This window comes from Hyperoodon ampullatus (assembly GCF_949752795.1).
Source record: "Hyperoodon ampullatus genome assembly, chromosome: 1".
Classification (NCBI taxonomy): domain Eukaryota; kingdom Metazoa; phylum Chordata; class Mammalia; order Artiodactyla; family Ziphiidae; genus Hyperoodon; species Hyperoodon ampullatus.
The window spans coordinates 213,517,776-213,536,226 of NC_136914.1; the positions used below are offsets into that span (position 1 = coordinate 213,517,776).

General features: G+C 41.9%; 1 protein-coding gene across 14 annotated transcripts in view; it reads right to left on the reverse strand.

The window, feature by feature from the left end:
• ABLIM1 (actin binding LIM protein 1) overlaps positions 1-18,451 on the reverse strand; it is a gene marked incomplete at both ends in the record, with an annotated part of 204,839 nt that overhangs the window by 37,523 nt on the left and 148,865 nt on the right. For 6 of the 14 annotated variants that reach the window (XM_079705683.1, XM_079705695.1, XM_079705693.1 and 3 more), the window contains 2 exons: positions 8,474-8,532; positions 12,168-12,255. In XM_079705683.1, coding sequence (XP_079561809.1) covers positions 8,474-8,532; positions 12,168-12,255 — 147 coding nt within the window. Of the gene's footprint in view, positions 1-1,964; positions 2,013-5,460; positions 5,545-8,473; positions 8,533-12,167; positions 12,256-18,451 lie in introns of those variants that run through there. The other 8 variants (XM_079705688.1, XM_079705686.1, XM_079705687.1 and 5 more) reach the window with 4 other exon arrangements.

Genomic DNA, 18,451 nt, shown 5'->3' on the forward strand with positions numbered 1-18,451 from the left:
CAGGGATGCCCGCTTTTGGCCACACTCCCTAATGGCTCCCAAAGTGTATTTGTTCAACCAGCAGAGGTTAGAGCTCTCTCCCTTATGAAGGTCATAAAATTACTTCTAAAAACTGGACTATTAATTTTGGAGTTTGAATCTTAAATATTTAGAATTTTACCTTTCAATTCTAAACATCTAGACTTGTAAGCATGTTGAATTTTATTTTTTATGTGTTTTAAAGTGTTAATTTAAAAAAGCCAAGTCCTAATATTACATCATATGACAAAAAAAATCCATGTTAAGACCTAAATGCCAGTGTAATTTGAGAGAAGTATTTTAGAATAAGAAAGAAAAGAAACATGCTGAATTTTAAATGAATGTCTTGTTTATTAATAATGCACCTCTTTTCTTCTTCTAGCTGTATTTTCCCTCTAATGAATACATAACTTGCTGAAGGTCTCTGATGGCCTTCATCTTCAAAAGGCACAGAGCTGTCTTCCAACACAGCTGCTCATATCCACACAGTCAAATTCAAACTCATCTTAACCTCAAAAGCACCAACTTACTGACATGTTTTCCCTCTTTCAAATCCCACTGACAGTTTCTTCTTTATCATTAACTTAATTCTAGCGTCACCTCTTTGAACTGTAACAAAGTTACAGATGATCCATATTTCCACATGATCCTTAGGTCCAATTATTTAACCTAAATTACTATGTTATCCTATTCAGATATCCAAGTTAACAACAGTGACTCATCAAATTAAATCAAGAACCCAAATGGGCCAACAGTCTTTGTTTCTGGAATTCCCTATGACAGCTATGATGGATACCCTCTTGCCAATATTATAAATGAAGATCATTTCAAATTTGTATCCCCAAAGGTATGCCCACTTCTGTTCTACAGAGAAAAGGCAACACGGATCTGTGGTGAAGCTGTTAAAGCAGATGCAATTTACTTACTCTCCTTTAATCACTTTTTCCTTGGGCCTTACAGAAAAAAACAACTTGAAAGCACAGCTGGAAAAGTTCAGTTCTTTCTTTTGATGCCATCTTTGGAGGAAAATAAAAAGGTAGAGGGAAGGGTGGAAAAAGCAAGGTAGATATAGGAAGGATTATAGACTGGCTGTGATCTTTCGATGTATTTTGCCAACAAGATTAGGCAAACCATTTAATCCTTATTTTGATAACAAGAGGCAAGGATCCTTCAGAAAGAACCTTGTAGCTGTATGTGGCTGCCCTCACTCAGTCGCTCATGAGGAAGGGGTCTAAATCTACATTCATTTCTCCAGCACACCTTCACATACTTACTTTTGATTTCAAAAAGGCTTTTTATTTTCCTCAAAGGAAAAAAATAAAACAAAGGGAGGTCTCACCTGACTAGTAGTTCATTTCAACAGTAAAGAGAAAAAAAATGGCATTTGATCACTAATAGCAGGTGCTTGAAAATGCAAGTCTTTTTGTTTTCTGTATGAAACTTTAAAGAAAACCCTCTAACTACCTTTCACTTGATATTTTCCCTTACGCCTTGACTTTGTGCACCCGTTCTACCCTGCAGAAGGCACAGTCACAGAATGAAAATTACATTGAAGAGACCTTTTTATGCTTCCACCCCAGCTCTCAACCTTCTTCAAACGTTCACCATTAAAAAACACTTACCAGAGCTTTGCCGGGAGATTAACCAGAGAAGTGACATTTTCCGATTATTTCCAATCACGGGCCACCATGCACACTTGGTCCCTTCTTAGAAGGGGAGAGCTGGAGAGCCCTCTGCTGCCCCTGCCCTCCCCCCCATTCAGCAGAAGCAGGGGTGCAACAACTACGTTCATCTAATCTGCATTCATCCAAAGCCATGCTCTAAGAAGGGAGAGAACTACAGGCAACTGGCACCCAGATCGGAGAGATCATACGAACACCTACGGGACAACTACCGATATAAGGTGATGGACACCTTATACGAAGTGCTGCTAAGGCTGACAGTACCTGCCTTGGGTTTTTGCTGAAGTTCACCAGACAAGGTGGTGATAACAGCTGCAGAAGAAGGAATACTTTTAAAAATCTGCATATACTGAACGTTCACTGCTAAGTCAAAAAAGGAACTCCTTTTGGTTCTGTTTTTGTTTTTGTTTGTTTTTGTTTTATTTTTGGCTGTGCTGCATAGCTTGTGGGATCTTAGTTCCCCGACCAGGGACTGAACCCACACCCTAGGCAGTAAAAGCACAGAGCCCTAACCACTGGACCACCAGGGAATTCCCAGGAACTCCTTTTGGAAAAAGAAATTTGTGTTTGTGAGGAAGCAGCAGGGACTCACGGGCACACACCTCCTTCTCTAGAGTCAGGTGCACAATGGCCATCAGCCTTTGTCTATGGCCAAGAGTCCCCACTGTCTTTGCAGGATAAATCTTAACACCCATCCATTCTGATGAATTGTAAAGACACACCAAAAAGAATAAAATTTTCAAACAGAGTGAAAGCTGGGAACAAAGTGGTATGTACGGTAGCAACATTAATAAAACAATAACAGCATTATTTCCTTGTTCTAGACATACATAGAGCCTCTCATTAGTTCCTTTGTAGAAATATACACATTGTATTTGTTGGGTATATTATGGGTTTGCAAGTGCATACGTTATAATATAGTAAATGTTAGTTTCAGAAGAAAAGAACTCATGCCCATTTTGGATGGCAGCCATTCATACTTCAGCCTCCCAAGGCACAACACAGAAGCCCCTTTTTAGAATGTAAGCAAGTGATCCATTCCAGAATATTACAAACTTGGTCCTGGGAATATCATGTGCTTTGTTTATAATGCATTACAACAGGAATTATAAATGCTCAGTACCAACTTTTACCTATAGACAAAATTTGCTATTCCTATAAAACTCTCCCAAGTAAGCAAAACCAGAATAGGTTTTTCTCAGGTAATTCTATTTTCACCATTTTCTTTACCTATAATTCAGCAAGAGGAAAGAAGGGGAGAGTTCAGAATATAAATAATAAAATGACTTTCCTCCCCAATAAAACAAGGCTTGTTTCAGGGGCGTGGAATGCTGAATGTCCCTGCAAGGTGTACAGTTTACCTAACAACTAAAGCTGCTTGATATTATCTGGTGAAATGAGCTGCTGTGTAGGCCACAATATTTAAAAGATCAAAATATCTGGGTGGCTTGAGAATTGCTTTGGCGTTTTCAGGCTTCTCAAATGTTCTCGTGAGCTGTTCTTCAGTGGCCAATGGGTGAAGACCTTGTCAAATAGCCTGTTCTCTCTGCCAGGTCCCAAGCTGTTTATACCTTTCTGTGATGGGGATACAGTTGACCTCATTGATATTTAAAGCTGGATAATGGGAATCAGATGTCCCTTTTGAACAACAGGATAGGAAGAGACAAGGCTTTTTCAAGACAGACCCCCATCCCACCCTCTCTCTCTCTCCCCACCACTTCTCAAGATGCTCCATGTCTCTTAAACTTAACGGTCTGGAGAAGACCAAAAATTACCACAGTTGATGGTATTTTTCTTCAAGTTATGAAAATGAATCCCTTGGCAATAGCCTTAGGCTACCAACATAAAACACTACTTGAGTTATAAAGTATACTTTCAGGGAAAACCCCAAAAGCTGTTGAAAAAGCAACTTCTTGCCAAGTAGGTACTAATTCTGAGCACTCACTTGCAGTGGGGACCATCTTTGGCTCTTCCTCTGGATTCATGACACTATACGTTTGCTGTACGTGAAACCCTGCCACTGGAGCTAAAGCTTTAAGATAGATGAAGATTGTATGACACATACATGTTGGATGTAACCCAGCATCATGGGCCAACACAATGCACTCGAGGCCTGGAGTCTGCAGTTAAGTCTTGCTGTTTATGACCTGCATAGCCTTGGGCTGACTTCATTCTATAGATGAAGAAACTTAGCAGGTTGATATCTAAAACGTTTCTTTCTACTCTGAAACTCTGTACTTCTAACTACTTTTCAAATCATTTAAAGAAAGAAGGTGAAGTTTTTTTGTTTTTTTGGTTTTTTTTTTTTGCGGTATGTGGGCCTCTCAGTGTTGTGGCCTCTCCTGTTGCGGAGCACAGGCTTCGGACGCGCAGGCTCAGCGGCCATGGCTCATGGGCCCAGCCGCTCCGCGGCATGTGGGATCTTCCTGGACCGGGGCACGAACCCATGTCCCCTGCATCGGCAGGCGGACTCTCAACCACTGCACCACCAGGGAAGCCCAGAAGGTGAAGTTTTAATAAAAGTAGGTCCAAACCCAAACTCTCCTGGGCTGTAGTACAGTTCTGGCAGGCACAGAAAACAGGCACAGACACAAAGCCTGGACTAAAGAGCTGCATTGCAACCCTGAGTTGTCAAATGGGTTTCGTCTGGACAAAGATAGGATTGTGGAAAGTCACTCGTAATTTAACAGGCCAAGGTTTCAAAACTGATTCTAAGAGACCCCGAAAGAAGGTCAAGTGTGTGCAGGGAACACACTCCCCTGCCTTGCTGCTCATCTGGAGAGCAGGCTGAGTACCTTCCTTGTTCCTGTAGAATGCTCTGGGCAGGTGGCGCTGCCCTTAAACACCACCTCCTCCTTATACACTATCAAACTTCGCCAGTATTTCATGTTGTCCTCTTTTTGCCTTCCCAGGTTTCTCTCTCACTCTCCCTTTGTAGGAACATGAGTTATAGGCTCAGAGAGACCTGGGTTCCAATCCCAGCTCTTCCACTTACCGCTGGGATAACTCTGGGCAAGTTAGTTAACTATGATGGGTCTCAGTCTCTCCATCTGTAAGATGGGGATCAGGATAGCTACTTCACGGGAATTCTTAGGGAGAGCCAATGAAAGTGTATGTCAATCCCCCAGCCTCTTGCAGAGCTGGTGCCTGGTCTTATTTGTTTCCTTTCCCACTTCGCTACTCCTTCCTGGAGCCAAACCTCTCCCTCCCGAAGCACTGCATTTCCCCAGCTCCACGCTCCTGCCGTTCTCTTCACCAGGCCCACCCCTTTCTCATCATCTCTACATGTTCAAATCCCATTCAACCTCCATAACTCAACTCAAAGACCACTTCTCCTAGGAAGTGCCCCTTGACTCCCTTCCCTCATCTGAACTTCCTTGATCTTTATGATCCATATCCTGTGAGACGTTTCTAGATCTTTTTATAATTATTTACCTGTCTTTTCTTCCTTACTATACCTGGGTACTTAGCAAATACTTGATCAATGAACAAATGTGTGAGCACAGGACCAAAAGGGTAGCTTCCAATGTGCTCGGTGTACTGAAGACAATGCTTTAGTCACTGCTCTAAATGAAAACATTGTCCAGAGAAGAAAACAGCCGGAATCAGCATGTGAGATGCACTCCGTGGGGTGAGAAAAAGCATCTGCCTCTGCAGGAGCCAGGAAGTTATGTGGGGAAAGCAGCAAGGGGAGGAAAAGCGACAGAAGCCTGGGGCCCAGGACAGTGGCTCCCAGCCTCAGCCCAGATACAGCGCCAACCTGCAGAGACGGGGACCATCCTGTGCGTCGAATCAGACTTTTGGGATAAAAGAAATCAGATGGAGAACGACGGATGTTTCGTGGCTGCCATGAAACATGAAAAAGGGAAGAATGAAAAATGAAATAGCTTCAATTCAGAAACACTATCAAAAACAGAAGAAAACCTTCAGGAAAACTAATTTGATAAGTGACAAGTGACATCACTTCAGTGTTGTGTGTGTGTGTGTGTGTGTGTGTGTGTGTGTGTGTGTTTGGGGTCCATGTTTAAAAGCATAGTAACTGGTCTTTTTCTTTCTTTCTTTCTTTTTTTTTTTTTTGGCTGCGCCATGCAGCTTGCAGAATCCAGTTCTCCGACTAGGGATTGAAACTACACGCTTGGCAGTGAAAGCACGGAGTCCTAACAACTGGATCTCCAGGGAATTCCCTAACTGGTCCTCAAGTTACAGTATGTTTACCTATGTTCCAACCCACCTTCGTTCCTTTCCATTTATTCTGGCTTAAATATTCTGATATATGAAGAGCGAGAAGCCAATGAAGCCACTGAGAGATGTTCTTAAGAATCTGTTATTACAAAAGTCCCACAAATTCTTTAAGTACCAAGAACGTGGATTACTCGGTGGGGCTGCCAAAAGATTCTTAAAACATTTTCATTTTGCTATAGTAACCGCACTGATGTGACACCCAGTAAAAGGCCTGGAAATCCTGGCTCAAGACTGTCATCTGGAGACACACCCTTAAGAGAGCACAAGGTTTATTCCTTCTTCAAAAATCTAGCCTCTTTGAAATCCCACCAGCATCAGCCGGTACCCCACTTGGGCCACATCAGAACCTCTTTCCTCGGAGGTGCATCATCCTCCTTCTTTCTGGGTGAGTGAGCTGAGGGCTGGACTGACCTCCCAAGTGGTAAATGTTGGCTTTAGGAGAAGAGCTTTGGAAGTCTCTGGAAAGTTTCACTAAAGGAAGAAAAAACAACAGGTCCTCTTGGCCAGAATGAGTGGAAGTATCTCACTAGTTGTTTTCATAATCTTATCCATAGAGTTCCATCAAGATGCGATCAAGAGTGTTGATTTTTTTAAAATCATTTTAGTAACACAATCTGCAAATTCAAGCAATCCTTATAGAGGAAAGACACATTCCATTCAGTCTGGCCACATTAGTATTCCTCTCTTCATCTCCCAAAACACTTCATCAGGGATGAAGTAAAAATGATTATTCAAGAAACTGAAGCAACACTGTAAAGACAGTGCCGACCACTAGCTACTTGGGTGGTTTTTGGGCAGCATCCACAAGCTATGCTGTGAATTTTAAATTCTTATGATAAAAGTGACAGTAAGTAGTATCTTTAATGTTCTAGTATTTTATAATGATAACCTGCTTTCAAAGCATCCATGGGTCCTCAAAAATCCCAGAGTCTGGTGACTGTTCCAGCGTGCACCTGACTGATTGATAGATGGGAGGGCTAGGTACACATGCTCAAGCTGAAACTCTATGTTGAAACAGGGACCAAATCATCCTGATATTGGTGGACAAATTCCTCTCCAGTTTGTCTGGTCTTTATTCAATTATTTTGAGAAAAAGTGATTTTTCCCCCTACACTTAAAGTCTGATTACATTAACTGAATTCTAAGACAATTGCTTTTACTCAGGGTCACAGACAAGGGACAAGTTATGCAAATGGCAAAATATCTCCATCTGATCTTACAGGTGCCAGCTGAAGCAGAAAAAAAAGCAAAGGAAATAAAGCTCCTGGGCAGACCTGGGCTTCACTGAGAATAAAGGAAAGATACTGGAAAATGAAAATAAGAGCTGTCATTCCCAGGGTGGCAGGCCAAAAAAAAAAATGGGTCTCACTGATAATCATTTCTCTGAAGCCAAGTCACCCCTTCACAAGTGACACATTAGTGATCAGGCCACATCGATGCAGCAGCTATGCAGCTGCTGGGGATTACATACATTGTTCCTTATGTCTGCTAATGGCAGATCAAGAAGAAATGATACCACATTCTAGAGTCTTCTAGAGTTTGGCTTTCAAAACAAATTCAGGCCATTCTTTTCCGTGAGGCACCAGGTGGCCTAGTCAACCTCCAGTTTTTCCAAGGGTACCACTAAGGTAGCTAAACTGAGGGAGTGTAGACTGGGGTCCAGTCTGATTATTGCTCTGAAAAATACTTCACAGCCCAAGTGAAAAACTGGGGGCATCTGAGTAAGATACAGATTATGATCATGGCCTTGCAACTGTGTACATCTCTTTGCTTTTTAAACAGATAAAATATTGTCACCTGGAGGTGATCTGAGAATTGAGTAAGACCAGGGGAAGGCTTTAGAAGTGAGAGATTAAAAAAAAAAAAAAAGGAAAGAAAGATAAAAGAAGTGAGAGATAAAGAGACTCTATCCTCTTGCCCGAGTGGTCCATGTTCTAGGGAGTTACAAAAACATTTTGATGCTACCTAAGGTTTAAGTTATAAAAACAATCAAGAATACCTGTTTACATTGACACGTCTGGGCTCATCATGATTTTCCCCAAAGGTTTAATCAGACAAATCATCAGCTTTTGGAGATGGAGGCCACTCGGTGAATTTGGATTTGAGAGGCCAATCAAACATAGAAAGAGCTGAGCAATGGCCTCAGAGTTTGGGTTGGAGTGATATTATGGACAAAGTACAGAAAAAGCCCAGTGATGAGGTCACCAGATATTGGACCTAGAACTTGATGAAACATTTTTTCACATCTGTAAGGTTTGACTTTTCTGTTGAATGCTTTCCTAAGAACCTGACTTATGAGGCAAGGCTTATTTTGTCCAACACAAGCATTTGGAACAAAAACCACCATTGATTTAAGGTAGGAGGGAACCTCCTTTTTTTGCCAAATGGCCTTTCCACTTAGTCTGCTATAGAGGGGAAAAAAAAAGTTATAAAAAAGTACTTTCACCCAAACTCCAGTCCCCAAAATTAGTGACTACAAACACAGTGCCCAACAAGTACACCTGGCATCATGGCACTATTGCCTTCCTTACCCGCAGTTTTTCCTCAGTCTTGGTGGATTGCTTACAGTCGGGATGCCAAACGGTAGAACCTGGAAAGACAATGCATGGTTAAGAATAAAGGAAATGGAAAGCAGCCAGAGTCCTATTAGATAGAACTTCTGAGAGTGGCCCTGTGCCCAAGTGAATCGTGACAGTTCAAACTCCAGGGGAGTTTTCCACATCTGACCTGAACTTGTTCTATAACAGTCATAATCCTAGACCACAGAGACCACTAATTGAGCACAAGAGTGTCTTGATGAAAGAGACTGTTCTTGACTGGGTGGTGGTTTTTGTTTTTGTTTTTAAACTGTATCATTATCCTTTAAAAGTAATGTCTGTGTGCTTAGCAACAGCTGCATTTAATTTCAGAAATATAAGCCATAAGCCATGCTTATATAACATCAAAACAACCCAGCAACTCAGATGAGGGCAATAAAGTCAAACCAGATCGCCTATAACCAGAAGTAAAACTCACTGAATTTTTTGTTGATCCAACAGACACAGGAGATCAATCTAACTAGCAGAAAGATTGAAAGTTACATTACAAATCCACAAGTTTTCCTTTAACTTTTAACCTTTTAATTAACTGCAAAAAAAGTCTTCACTTTTAGACTAATGAAGGCACGAATTCAGTGTCATTTTCTGTTCCTGGGTTAATGCCTCACTTTATAGGAGTGTAAAGCACTTTCTTAGATGGTACCAGTACCAAAGAACTAAGCAAAACACTTATATCCAATCAAAAGCTCTGTTCTTATAAGAATCAAATGTCTGCCTATATGATTTTTTTACGCCTAGCAGACAATCTACATAATAATATATGGCTAAGGCCTATATGTAAGTCTTATATGTTCATATAAGGGTATGTTCAAATGTGGGAATGGGCAGAAGAACTTGAAGAGGGACTTAAAAAGACCCAAGCGGGGCTTCCCTGGTGGCGCAGTGGTTGAGAGTCCGCCTGCCGATGCAGGGGACACGGGTTCGTGCCCAGGTGCGGGAAGATCCCACATGCCGTGGAGCAGCTAGGCCCGTGAGCCATGGCCGCTGAGCCTGCATGTCCGGAGCCTGTGCTCCGCAACGGGAGAGGCCACAACAGTGAGAGGCCCGCGTACCGCAAAAAAAAAAAAAAAAAAAAAAAAAAAAGACCCAAGCGAATAAAGTTACTAAGTTGAAGACTCACAGACAGAGAACGAACTTATGGTCATGAGGGGGAAGGGAGGTGGAGGAGGGACTGTCTGGGAGTTTGGGGTTGACATGTCCACACTGCTAGATTTAAAATGGACAGCCAACAAGGACCTACTGTATAGCACAGGGAACTCTGCTCAATACTCTGTAACAACCTAATTGGGAAAAGAATTTGAAAAAGAATAGATACACGTATATGTATAACTGAATCACTCTGTTGTACACCTGAAACTAACACGACATTGTTAATCAACTACACTCCAACATAAAATAAAAAGTTAAAAAAATATGAAAAAGTTACTAAGTGGAAAGCAGTAAGTAAATGATATAAACTTAATAAGAATCTCAGTATGAATATTAGACTTTCTACATTTCATTGCTGAAATCTTTCTCTCTTCAAGCAGCAATCAGCGTGTACTTGAAAAGTATCCAATTAAAATAACTCTCGAATTATTTTACACCACTGAACTAAAATAGTATTAAATTAATGACAGGGAAAATGCATTTTATATCAGAATAATACTTTAATCCCTATTTAGCAGTAATTTTTATCTTGCTTAACCCAGGGCCCAAAAAAAAATCAAACAAACCCAAACCAGGCAGACACATAGTCCATTCAGCACTAGCATTTACTCTGAGGCTGGCTACAAAGCACAGGAAAGCGTCTTAATATGGAGAGCCAAGGGCTGGGGATCAGGGCCGGGTCCAGGAGCTGCGTGCACTGTGGAGGTTCTACTGAGTGGGCGTCCTGGCCCAGAATCCCGGGTGTGCACATGGTGTCACACTGTTCTCCAGAGGTCAGACACGTAGGGACTGTGAGCCAGAGTGAACATCTGATGCTGGGGAAGATGAAACTGCTCATTCTTCAAGGATATGCCAAGAGGGCAGGCAAAGAACACAGAAGCCCAACTCCAGGAGAGATTTACAACAATCCCCAAATGCTGAATGTAGCCCAAACTAACAGAGTTGTTTATTTGTAGTATGAATGTGCTGCACTCATGCACAGCCTGAAATCACCCTCTCTATTCAGCTTCCAGAACCATGTGAACGTGCAGAGCTGCACCCAGACAGAACCCTGAGTCTCAGTTCTCAGCAGACACAGGGATGACATGCACTCTTGGGACTTTGCTTGTGAGTGCTGTAATTGACACACTCAGGTCTAAAACAGAGCCTGGAGACCAACCGAAGAATAAATCTGCTCCATGCTGAAAATGTAAACTGACACCTGCCTATTGCTCTCATGGATTCACAGCCTGTCCTCAGGGGAAATGCGTCATATAAAGCACACGTGAGACCACGGATTTGGTGCTTCTCACTTGCCCTTATTCGGCCTTTTAAAATTCAGTCAGATCTTTAATCAAAAATTTTCAGAGAGATCCTTCTAAAGCTAAAAGGATGTTTGGGTTGTCAATTTCTCATACAGCTAGCATTTTTAAGGGAAGAGTAGCCAAAGCTTTGCTCTAATACTCAAGAATCATTTCCAGAGACTTTTCTTAGTTGCATAAAAACAAAAATTGAGAGCAAAGCAAACCATTCATTAAAACTACACATAGCGTTACATGCAAAGAGAGATGAAGAAATGACATGTAAAGGCCGATGAAACCTTGTAATTAGCGAAACTGAATAAGCAACAGCTCTTGTGGTTCTTGCTAATTTTACTGATAAGCACTTGTCTATTTAATGACTCTTTTTCCCACTAAAAATAGTAAAATGCTTGCACAGATCGTGCTGTTTGACTGGAGGAGAATCCTCCCCTAAAGCTCTCTGAGAAGCTTCAGAATTTTAGAGGAGACAAAAGCTAATCAGAGCTGTACACTGGGAAAATTTCTCAAAATTATTTTCATTAAAAAAAAAATTGAATGGCCCTCTGGTCATGAGCCCTTCCTTGGCATCAGAAACTTCTCAATTTCTCTGTCAGGGACTTTGGGTGTGTTCTCTCACTCTCTGTCCCTCTCTCTTACACTATGACAGCTATGTCCTCTTAATGCGATGAAGTACATCTGTGATGCAATTCACCAAATATGAGATCTTCTTCTTCCTGAAAGCCTGGATAAGAGCAGCCTGGGAGGCCCCGCAAAATCCTTCCCCCAGGACAGTGAAGTGAGAAAAGCCAAAGTAGCCATCCAATGTGTAACATTTCTAGAAATGCTTTCCCTCTTTTGATCTTTTGTTTCCCAAGCATATTCCTGGGGGCTGGGTGGGAGGAGGGGTGGGAGGAGGGGGCGCTGATTTTCACTCTTGTCTAACCTCCATAGCCTGGAACATCAAGTCCAATTCATTCATCCAGAAGCAACACACTCCGCTGTTAGTCTCAGGGGCTCACTGCCAGGATGTCAATTGCTTGGCTGATTAATACTAACTGATGAGGTAACATTTGGCTACATTCATTCTGGATCCACGTAGCCCTGCAGCTAAAGAAATGCCTCCTTCTCTAAAAACAAACATAGCAAGGTTTTCTTTCCCCAGGTGGGGAGAACTTCCTGGATTCTTGAGTCCACCTTACCTTGAAGATACATTTCCTCTCCTTCTGTGAACATCTGGTTGCATCTGCTGCATCGTGCACAGCTAGGGTGGTAATGTTTGTCACCTGCCTGTAAGAGAAGAGGTATGAAATATTTTAGTCTATGACTGGTCACTGCTCCCAGCCTCTTTTCTGGATGTGGGAATTTGGAGGAAAAGAGAAGAAGCTAAGGTAGGAAAAATAATTGTCCGATTGACCAAACTTCCTATACCAACAGCCCTAGAAGCTGAAGCTGATCCCACTGGATCTGGGAGGGGTTCAGAGACCAGCTACTTGTGCCTGCCATGTGGGGTTGGCCTTGCCTCTTGGGGTTTCTGGCATCCAGTTGTCTCTCAGCTTGGGCTCTCCTGGACGGTTGTCAGTTATACAGCATGTGCCTGAGATGAGTCCACTCCATCTCCCAAACAAGCCCACCTCAAAAACATTAACATCCAAATTGATGTTGGAGGCCAGTGCTGGTTTGTACTAAAGCAATAAAAAGAAAGGATCCTATTTAGCAGGTTCTTGCTTTCCTAGCTAAACAGTCTGAAAATAATATAATCTACCCAGCTTACATCAAGATGAGAAAAACCATAGTAAAAGACATCCTATGCTGCTTTTTATCTTGGAAGGAGCCCCAACTCTCTTCTCCGCTGCTTATAACAATCTTTTGCCAAAGTCTCATTTTAATTGTTTTCTGAAGAAGGCATTTTACTGAGGTGGCTCTGCATTATTCCTGGGCATTTCACATTCTTAAATATGACAGATGCCACCATAGTGGGTGTTGACTTCCCCAAAGCAAAATGTCACTGGACACAGGGATAAATCTGTAGACAGGTGCCAAGTCCCTTTAGAGTCATGCTCCAAATGCATGCCCGACAAAGCAAAATCCTTTCGTCCACATCTTAGCAAAAAGTCTCGCCACCCAAAAATTATCATATGTACTCTGCAATTAAATCATCAATCGACCATAAAAACATTTCTTTTGCATTAACTGTGCACAAGGCACTGCTGAGAGCCCAGAGTTAGAAGTGACTTCACCCTGCGCCTGTGTGAAATCTCAACAGGAAATCAGAGGTCAGGTAGTGATTCCTTTCTCACACCCTCCTGTAGAAACTATGAAACCAATTAGCTACTAGAGTGTGAGATGGTGGTCAGCTACTCAAGATAACCCAGTGGGAAAAAAAATGGAAGTTATTTACAAGTAGAAGCCAGGAATGAAACCTTTTCAGTGGTGCCTGCCAGAAAATTCCAGAAGTGGAATTTTGCTCTTATCCACACAGCATTATTTATTTATTTTTTCGGCGGGGGAGTGGGATGGATGGGAGGGGGCATGTGAGGGGAGTATAGGAAATGTTCACACAAAGTAGTCCTTTCTCTTCAGCCATCCAGGGTCCAATGTGAGTGAAAGGAGGAAGAGAAAATATTACTCAGTTCTAAACTGTGTTGGGTCAGCTGGGATATCAATGCTGGGAGGTCCCAGGCATTTGGACAATCTCTGAATTCTCAAGGAAAATGTCGGGGACAGAATTAAGGCCCCTTGAAGGGACTCTGGTGTAGTCTGCAGTGAAAAGCACACGCCCTCAGTAAGCTAGAAATAGAAAGAAATTTCTTCAAGCTGATCAAGTGTATCTACCATATTTAGTGGTGCAGTATTAGAAGCATTCTAATTAAAGATAAGAACAAGGCAGAGACGTACACTTTCACCAGCGTTTTTCTTTAGTCCTAGCCTATGTGATAGATCAAGAAAAAGAAATCAGTATAAAGGTCACTAATGAAAGAGTTCAGTCAAGTAGCTAGATTAAAAAATTAATATATAAAAAACAGTTTTCCTATTCATTAGTAATACAAATTAAGTCCAGGTGATGGGAAAACAGGTCCCTATTTGTAATAGCAACAAATAAACCCTTCAATGAAAGATCTACATAAGGATCTTAACTGATGGGCATGAAAGAAATAGAGACACATGGTACTTGCGGATGGGAAAAGTAAATATAGTAAAGATGCCAAATAATCCAAAATGAACCTATTAATGCAATATACTCTCAGTCAAAATACACACAGGAGTTTCTTTTATAGAACTTGACAAGCTGATTTTAAAAGTTCACATGGAAGAAAAAAATGCACAAAAATATAAAAACTGCTTTGGAAAAGAGAGTGGCAGTGAAGGGGGGTTTTCCCTTCCCGAATAAAAAGTTATTCTAAGGCTAAAATAATTAAAGTGTTCTAATATTGGTGCAGGGATAGAAAATAAATCAGTGGGACAGAAGAGAGGAACCAGGTGCACAGCCATACATACAACAAGAGAATTATGATAAAGGTGGTGTTTCAAATGAGTTGAAAGAAATGGGTTATTCAATTAACAGTGAGAACAATGAGTTTTTCACTTAAAACTAGTTAAGTTCTAGTTAAATCTAGTTAAAACTAGTTGAGATCTAGTTACATCTAGATTCCTAACTCACAACCTACACAAAAACAAATTCTAGAGAAGTACAAAGTTAAAAGTTGAAACAAAATCATAGAAATATTCGAAGAATATGTAGGAGACTGTTTTAACAAACTTGGGAAGGCTTTCCTAAGCAAGGCAAAGCCTAGAAACAATAAAGATAAATATTGACTGTGTACGTGTGCCTGCACACATACACACATGCACACACAATCTCTAGACATAAAACAAAGTTACAGGCAGGGATAAAATATCTGTCATGCATTTCAGAGAAAAGATTATTATCCAGAATTTATAAAGAGCATCTACAATGAAAAATAAATGGCAATATGGGCAAAAGGCAATTTCCAGAGGAAAGGTAGATAACCCCCCAAATAATCAGCTCAACCCCACCAGGAATCAGGGAAACACAATTTAGAAAAAGAGTGTTTTTCTTCAACAAATTGGCAAAGACAAGAAGAAGACTAATGTGAGGAAACAGGCATTCTCACACACTGTTGATGAGCAAAACTCTTTGGAAAGCACTATTTATTGAAATTTAATGTATACATACATACTACTCCCTGATGAACAATTCCACCTGTAAAAGCCATTCTACAGAAATTCTCACACATGTGCCCAGAAGTGTATGTATTAAGGATATTCAGTTTTGAATTGAATTACTTATAACAGCAAAGAACAAGGAAACAGAAGCAACCTAAATAAGAAAGTAGTGAAATAGGGCTTCCCTGGTGGCGCAGTGGTTGAGAGTCCGCCTGCCGATGCAGGGGACATGGGTTCGTGCCCCGGTCTGGGAGGATCCCACGTGCTGCGGAGCATCTGGGCCCGAGGGCCATGGCCGCTGAGCCTGCTCGTCCGGAGCCTGTGCTCCGCAGCGGGAGAGGCCACGGCAGTGAGAGGCCCGCGTACCGCAAAAAAAAAAAGAAAAGAAAGTAGTGAAATAAAGTATTGACTCATGTAGCCATTAAAAGAAAGAAGTAAATGTATATGTATTTATATGGAAAGAGTTCAAACAAATACTACTAAGAGAAAAATATCAAGTGGAAAAATAATGCCTGTGATATGGCCACATATAGTAGTGGTCAAAAGTGTGGAGATACTGGGGTAAGTCTGACTGGATTCAAATCCAGTTTCAGCACTATGTGGTCCCATAAAGGTGACAATCTCCCTAACCTTCACTTCCACAGCTGTAAAATGGGTAGAGTAATAGCACTTAACTCATGGAGCTGATGAGAGGGCTAGTATATTGCCTGCCCTCATCCTCTGCCCCCCAACATCCAGCCCTATAAGTCAGGCACTGTTACTATTATTTATGCCGGAGAGGACACACACACATATATATATATATATGTATATTGATTTTATGTGTGTGCCCTGCACGGAGAGAAGGTAGGGAGAATGCACACCAGTTAGTTTTCTGTGGTTCCTTGTGGGGAAAGAGGAAGGAGCAGGGTGGGAACCTAACAATTTCCTTTATATGTTTCTGTATTGCTTTGATCTTTTACAAGAATTCATTTTTATGTTACTGTGTAATAAAGAAATAAAAGACTAAGAGGAAAAAAGTCCATTGTCTCTTGGAGTCATAACACCCAACGTGATCTTGGGCAAATCACAAACTCTTGGAAACTCTATTGCAAAGTAGAGATGATGAAGTTGATGGTGACCATAACAATAAAAGTGAACATTTTTATGATTATTCTGTGTCAGTCACTGTTCTCCATACTTCATAAACATTCAGTCATTTGTTTCACAATAACCTCCTAAGGTTATTATTCCCTACTTTATAGATGAGGAAGCTGAGGCTTGGAGAGATTTAGTAAACTTGTTCCTGGTCACACAGCTGGAAAGTGGTAGGGCCAGGCTGCAAACCCAGGTAGGCTGGCTCTGGAGCACATGTTCCTAACTAGTACCATAACTAATAACCATACAGTAACCCCACTGTTGTATCTACCTCACAGTGATGCTAGGGTGAACGATCAAATGACATTTTGAAAATGTTGTGATGTACTGCATACAATAATAATAGGAATAACAACATAATAATCCTTTGTACAGAGATGGTTCTAGGGCCATCCACAGAAAGGCTTGTTAGCGCAGTCTGGGATGCTGACAAGAGGCTCTCTGGATGCTGCCGCCCTTTCCCAAGGACAGGCAAAGGAGAGTAACTGTGTTACATGAGCTGTCATACAAGATGGACGGAAGATTTGTCAAGCGCTCCTGTGGCAGGGCTCTGCTCTGTAAATTGTGAGCAAAACCACTGCTGAGAAACACTGCCAGCATAACACCAGGGGCATCGGTCTTGACCCATGCACTTGCTTCATCCCATGATGCTGAGCATGTCAAGAGACACAGTGAGCCAGAATCAAAGGGCAGTTGCACAGCCATTTAAAAGTCTTTCTGTTTGTGCAGCAGTGCAGACCTGGGGGGCGGGGGGCACAGGGTCATGTGCTCAGGATAGGGGAGCCCCTCCTTTGCATGTGTGAGCCACCCCGTCTGTTTCACTTCTTCTTAACACAGGCACCCATGATGGTTCACAGACAAGCCCTGTGCACAGGGCCAGGAAAGGTATCAGAGCTGAACACAGACGGGGTTATATGCAAACTAACCCAAAAAACTGGATGTAGCTGAATCCAAAGCATTTAAATTAGAGTCATTTTTAGAAGAAGGAAAAGTATTTCAGATCATAAGCAAAATGAGACTAAACAGCATCCATCTACGAACAGATGAGGAACACACAATTCACTGTGGAGAGGAGGCTATTGATTGCAAACTTTTTTTTTTTTTAAGATTTAATTTTATTTATTTTTGGCTGCTTTGGGTCTTCGTTGCTGCACGCGGGCTTTCTCTAGTTGCGGTGAGCAGGGGGCTGGCTACTCTTTGTTGCGGTGCACAGGCTTCTCATTGTGGTGGCTTCTCTTTGTTGCAGAGCATGGGCTCTCGGCGCGAGGCCAACTAACTTTAGTAGTTGTGGCGCATGGGTTTAGTTGCTCCGCGCAGCATGTGGGATCTTCCCGGACCAGGGATCGAACCCTTGTCCCCTGCATTGGCAGGCGGATTCTTATCTTCTGCGCCACCAGGGAAGTCCGCTGATTGCAAACTTTTGAAGCACTGTGGGCTCTGCTGTGACAGGTGACTTCAGAAGCAGTGGTTACTGGGTACCTGTCCCCAGGCCCACACCCTGGAACACCAGCCCTGCCTCAGCCCGAGAGGCCAGATGTACCTCTGGGGCTCACTACAGCCCGTCATCACCATTTTCCGTCCATCTTTGTACCATGCTATTTAAAAGATTACAACCTTGCTTATTTTCACATATTCAAAATGCACACGTTAAAAAGTCCACATTCTGGCTGGCATTAAACTCTATGGACCATAAACGATTTGTTTATTTAGTTGAGTTTTATAAAAGCACCTGCATACACATTCAAAGTGCTAAAAATCACTTGCCTTTAATGGTGCTGATTAAGTCACACTTCTGTGGTTATTATTCCTATTTAGTTCATCTCTAACTTGAAGTATAAACTTTATCATACAGGCGAGAATACCATCTGGGGAAATACCACCTGCTATAAAGCAGGAGAAAGGAGCCCTGAATTCCTTGTGGACATGGGGTGCAGGGAAAGGGTTACAAGATTCAGAATCAGGAGACTGGGGTATTATTTCTTTAATTCTTACTCATGGGACCTCAATTATATCACTACTTACCCTCTCCAAGGCCCAGGACCCTCCTCTGTAAAAAGTGAAGGGCTGGACTAGACAATTTCAAGTCCCATCCGGCTGTAAAATTCTATGATTCTGTGTCAAATCCTGTCCCTCTACAAGCTCACATGGCAGTGTTAACAGA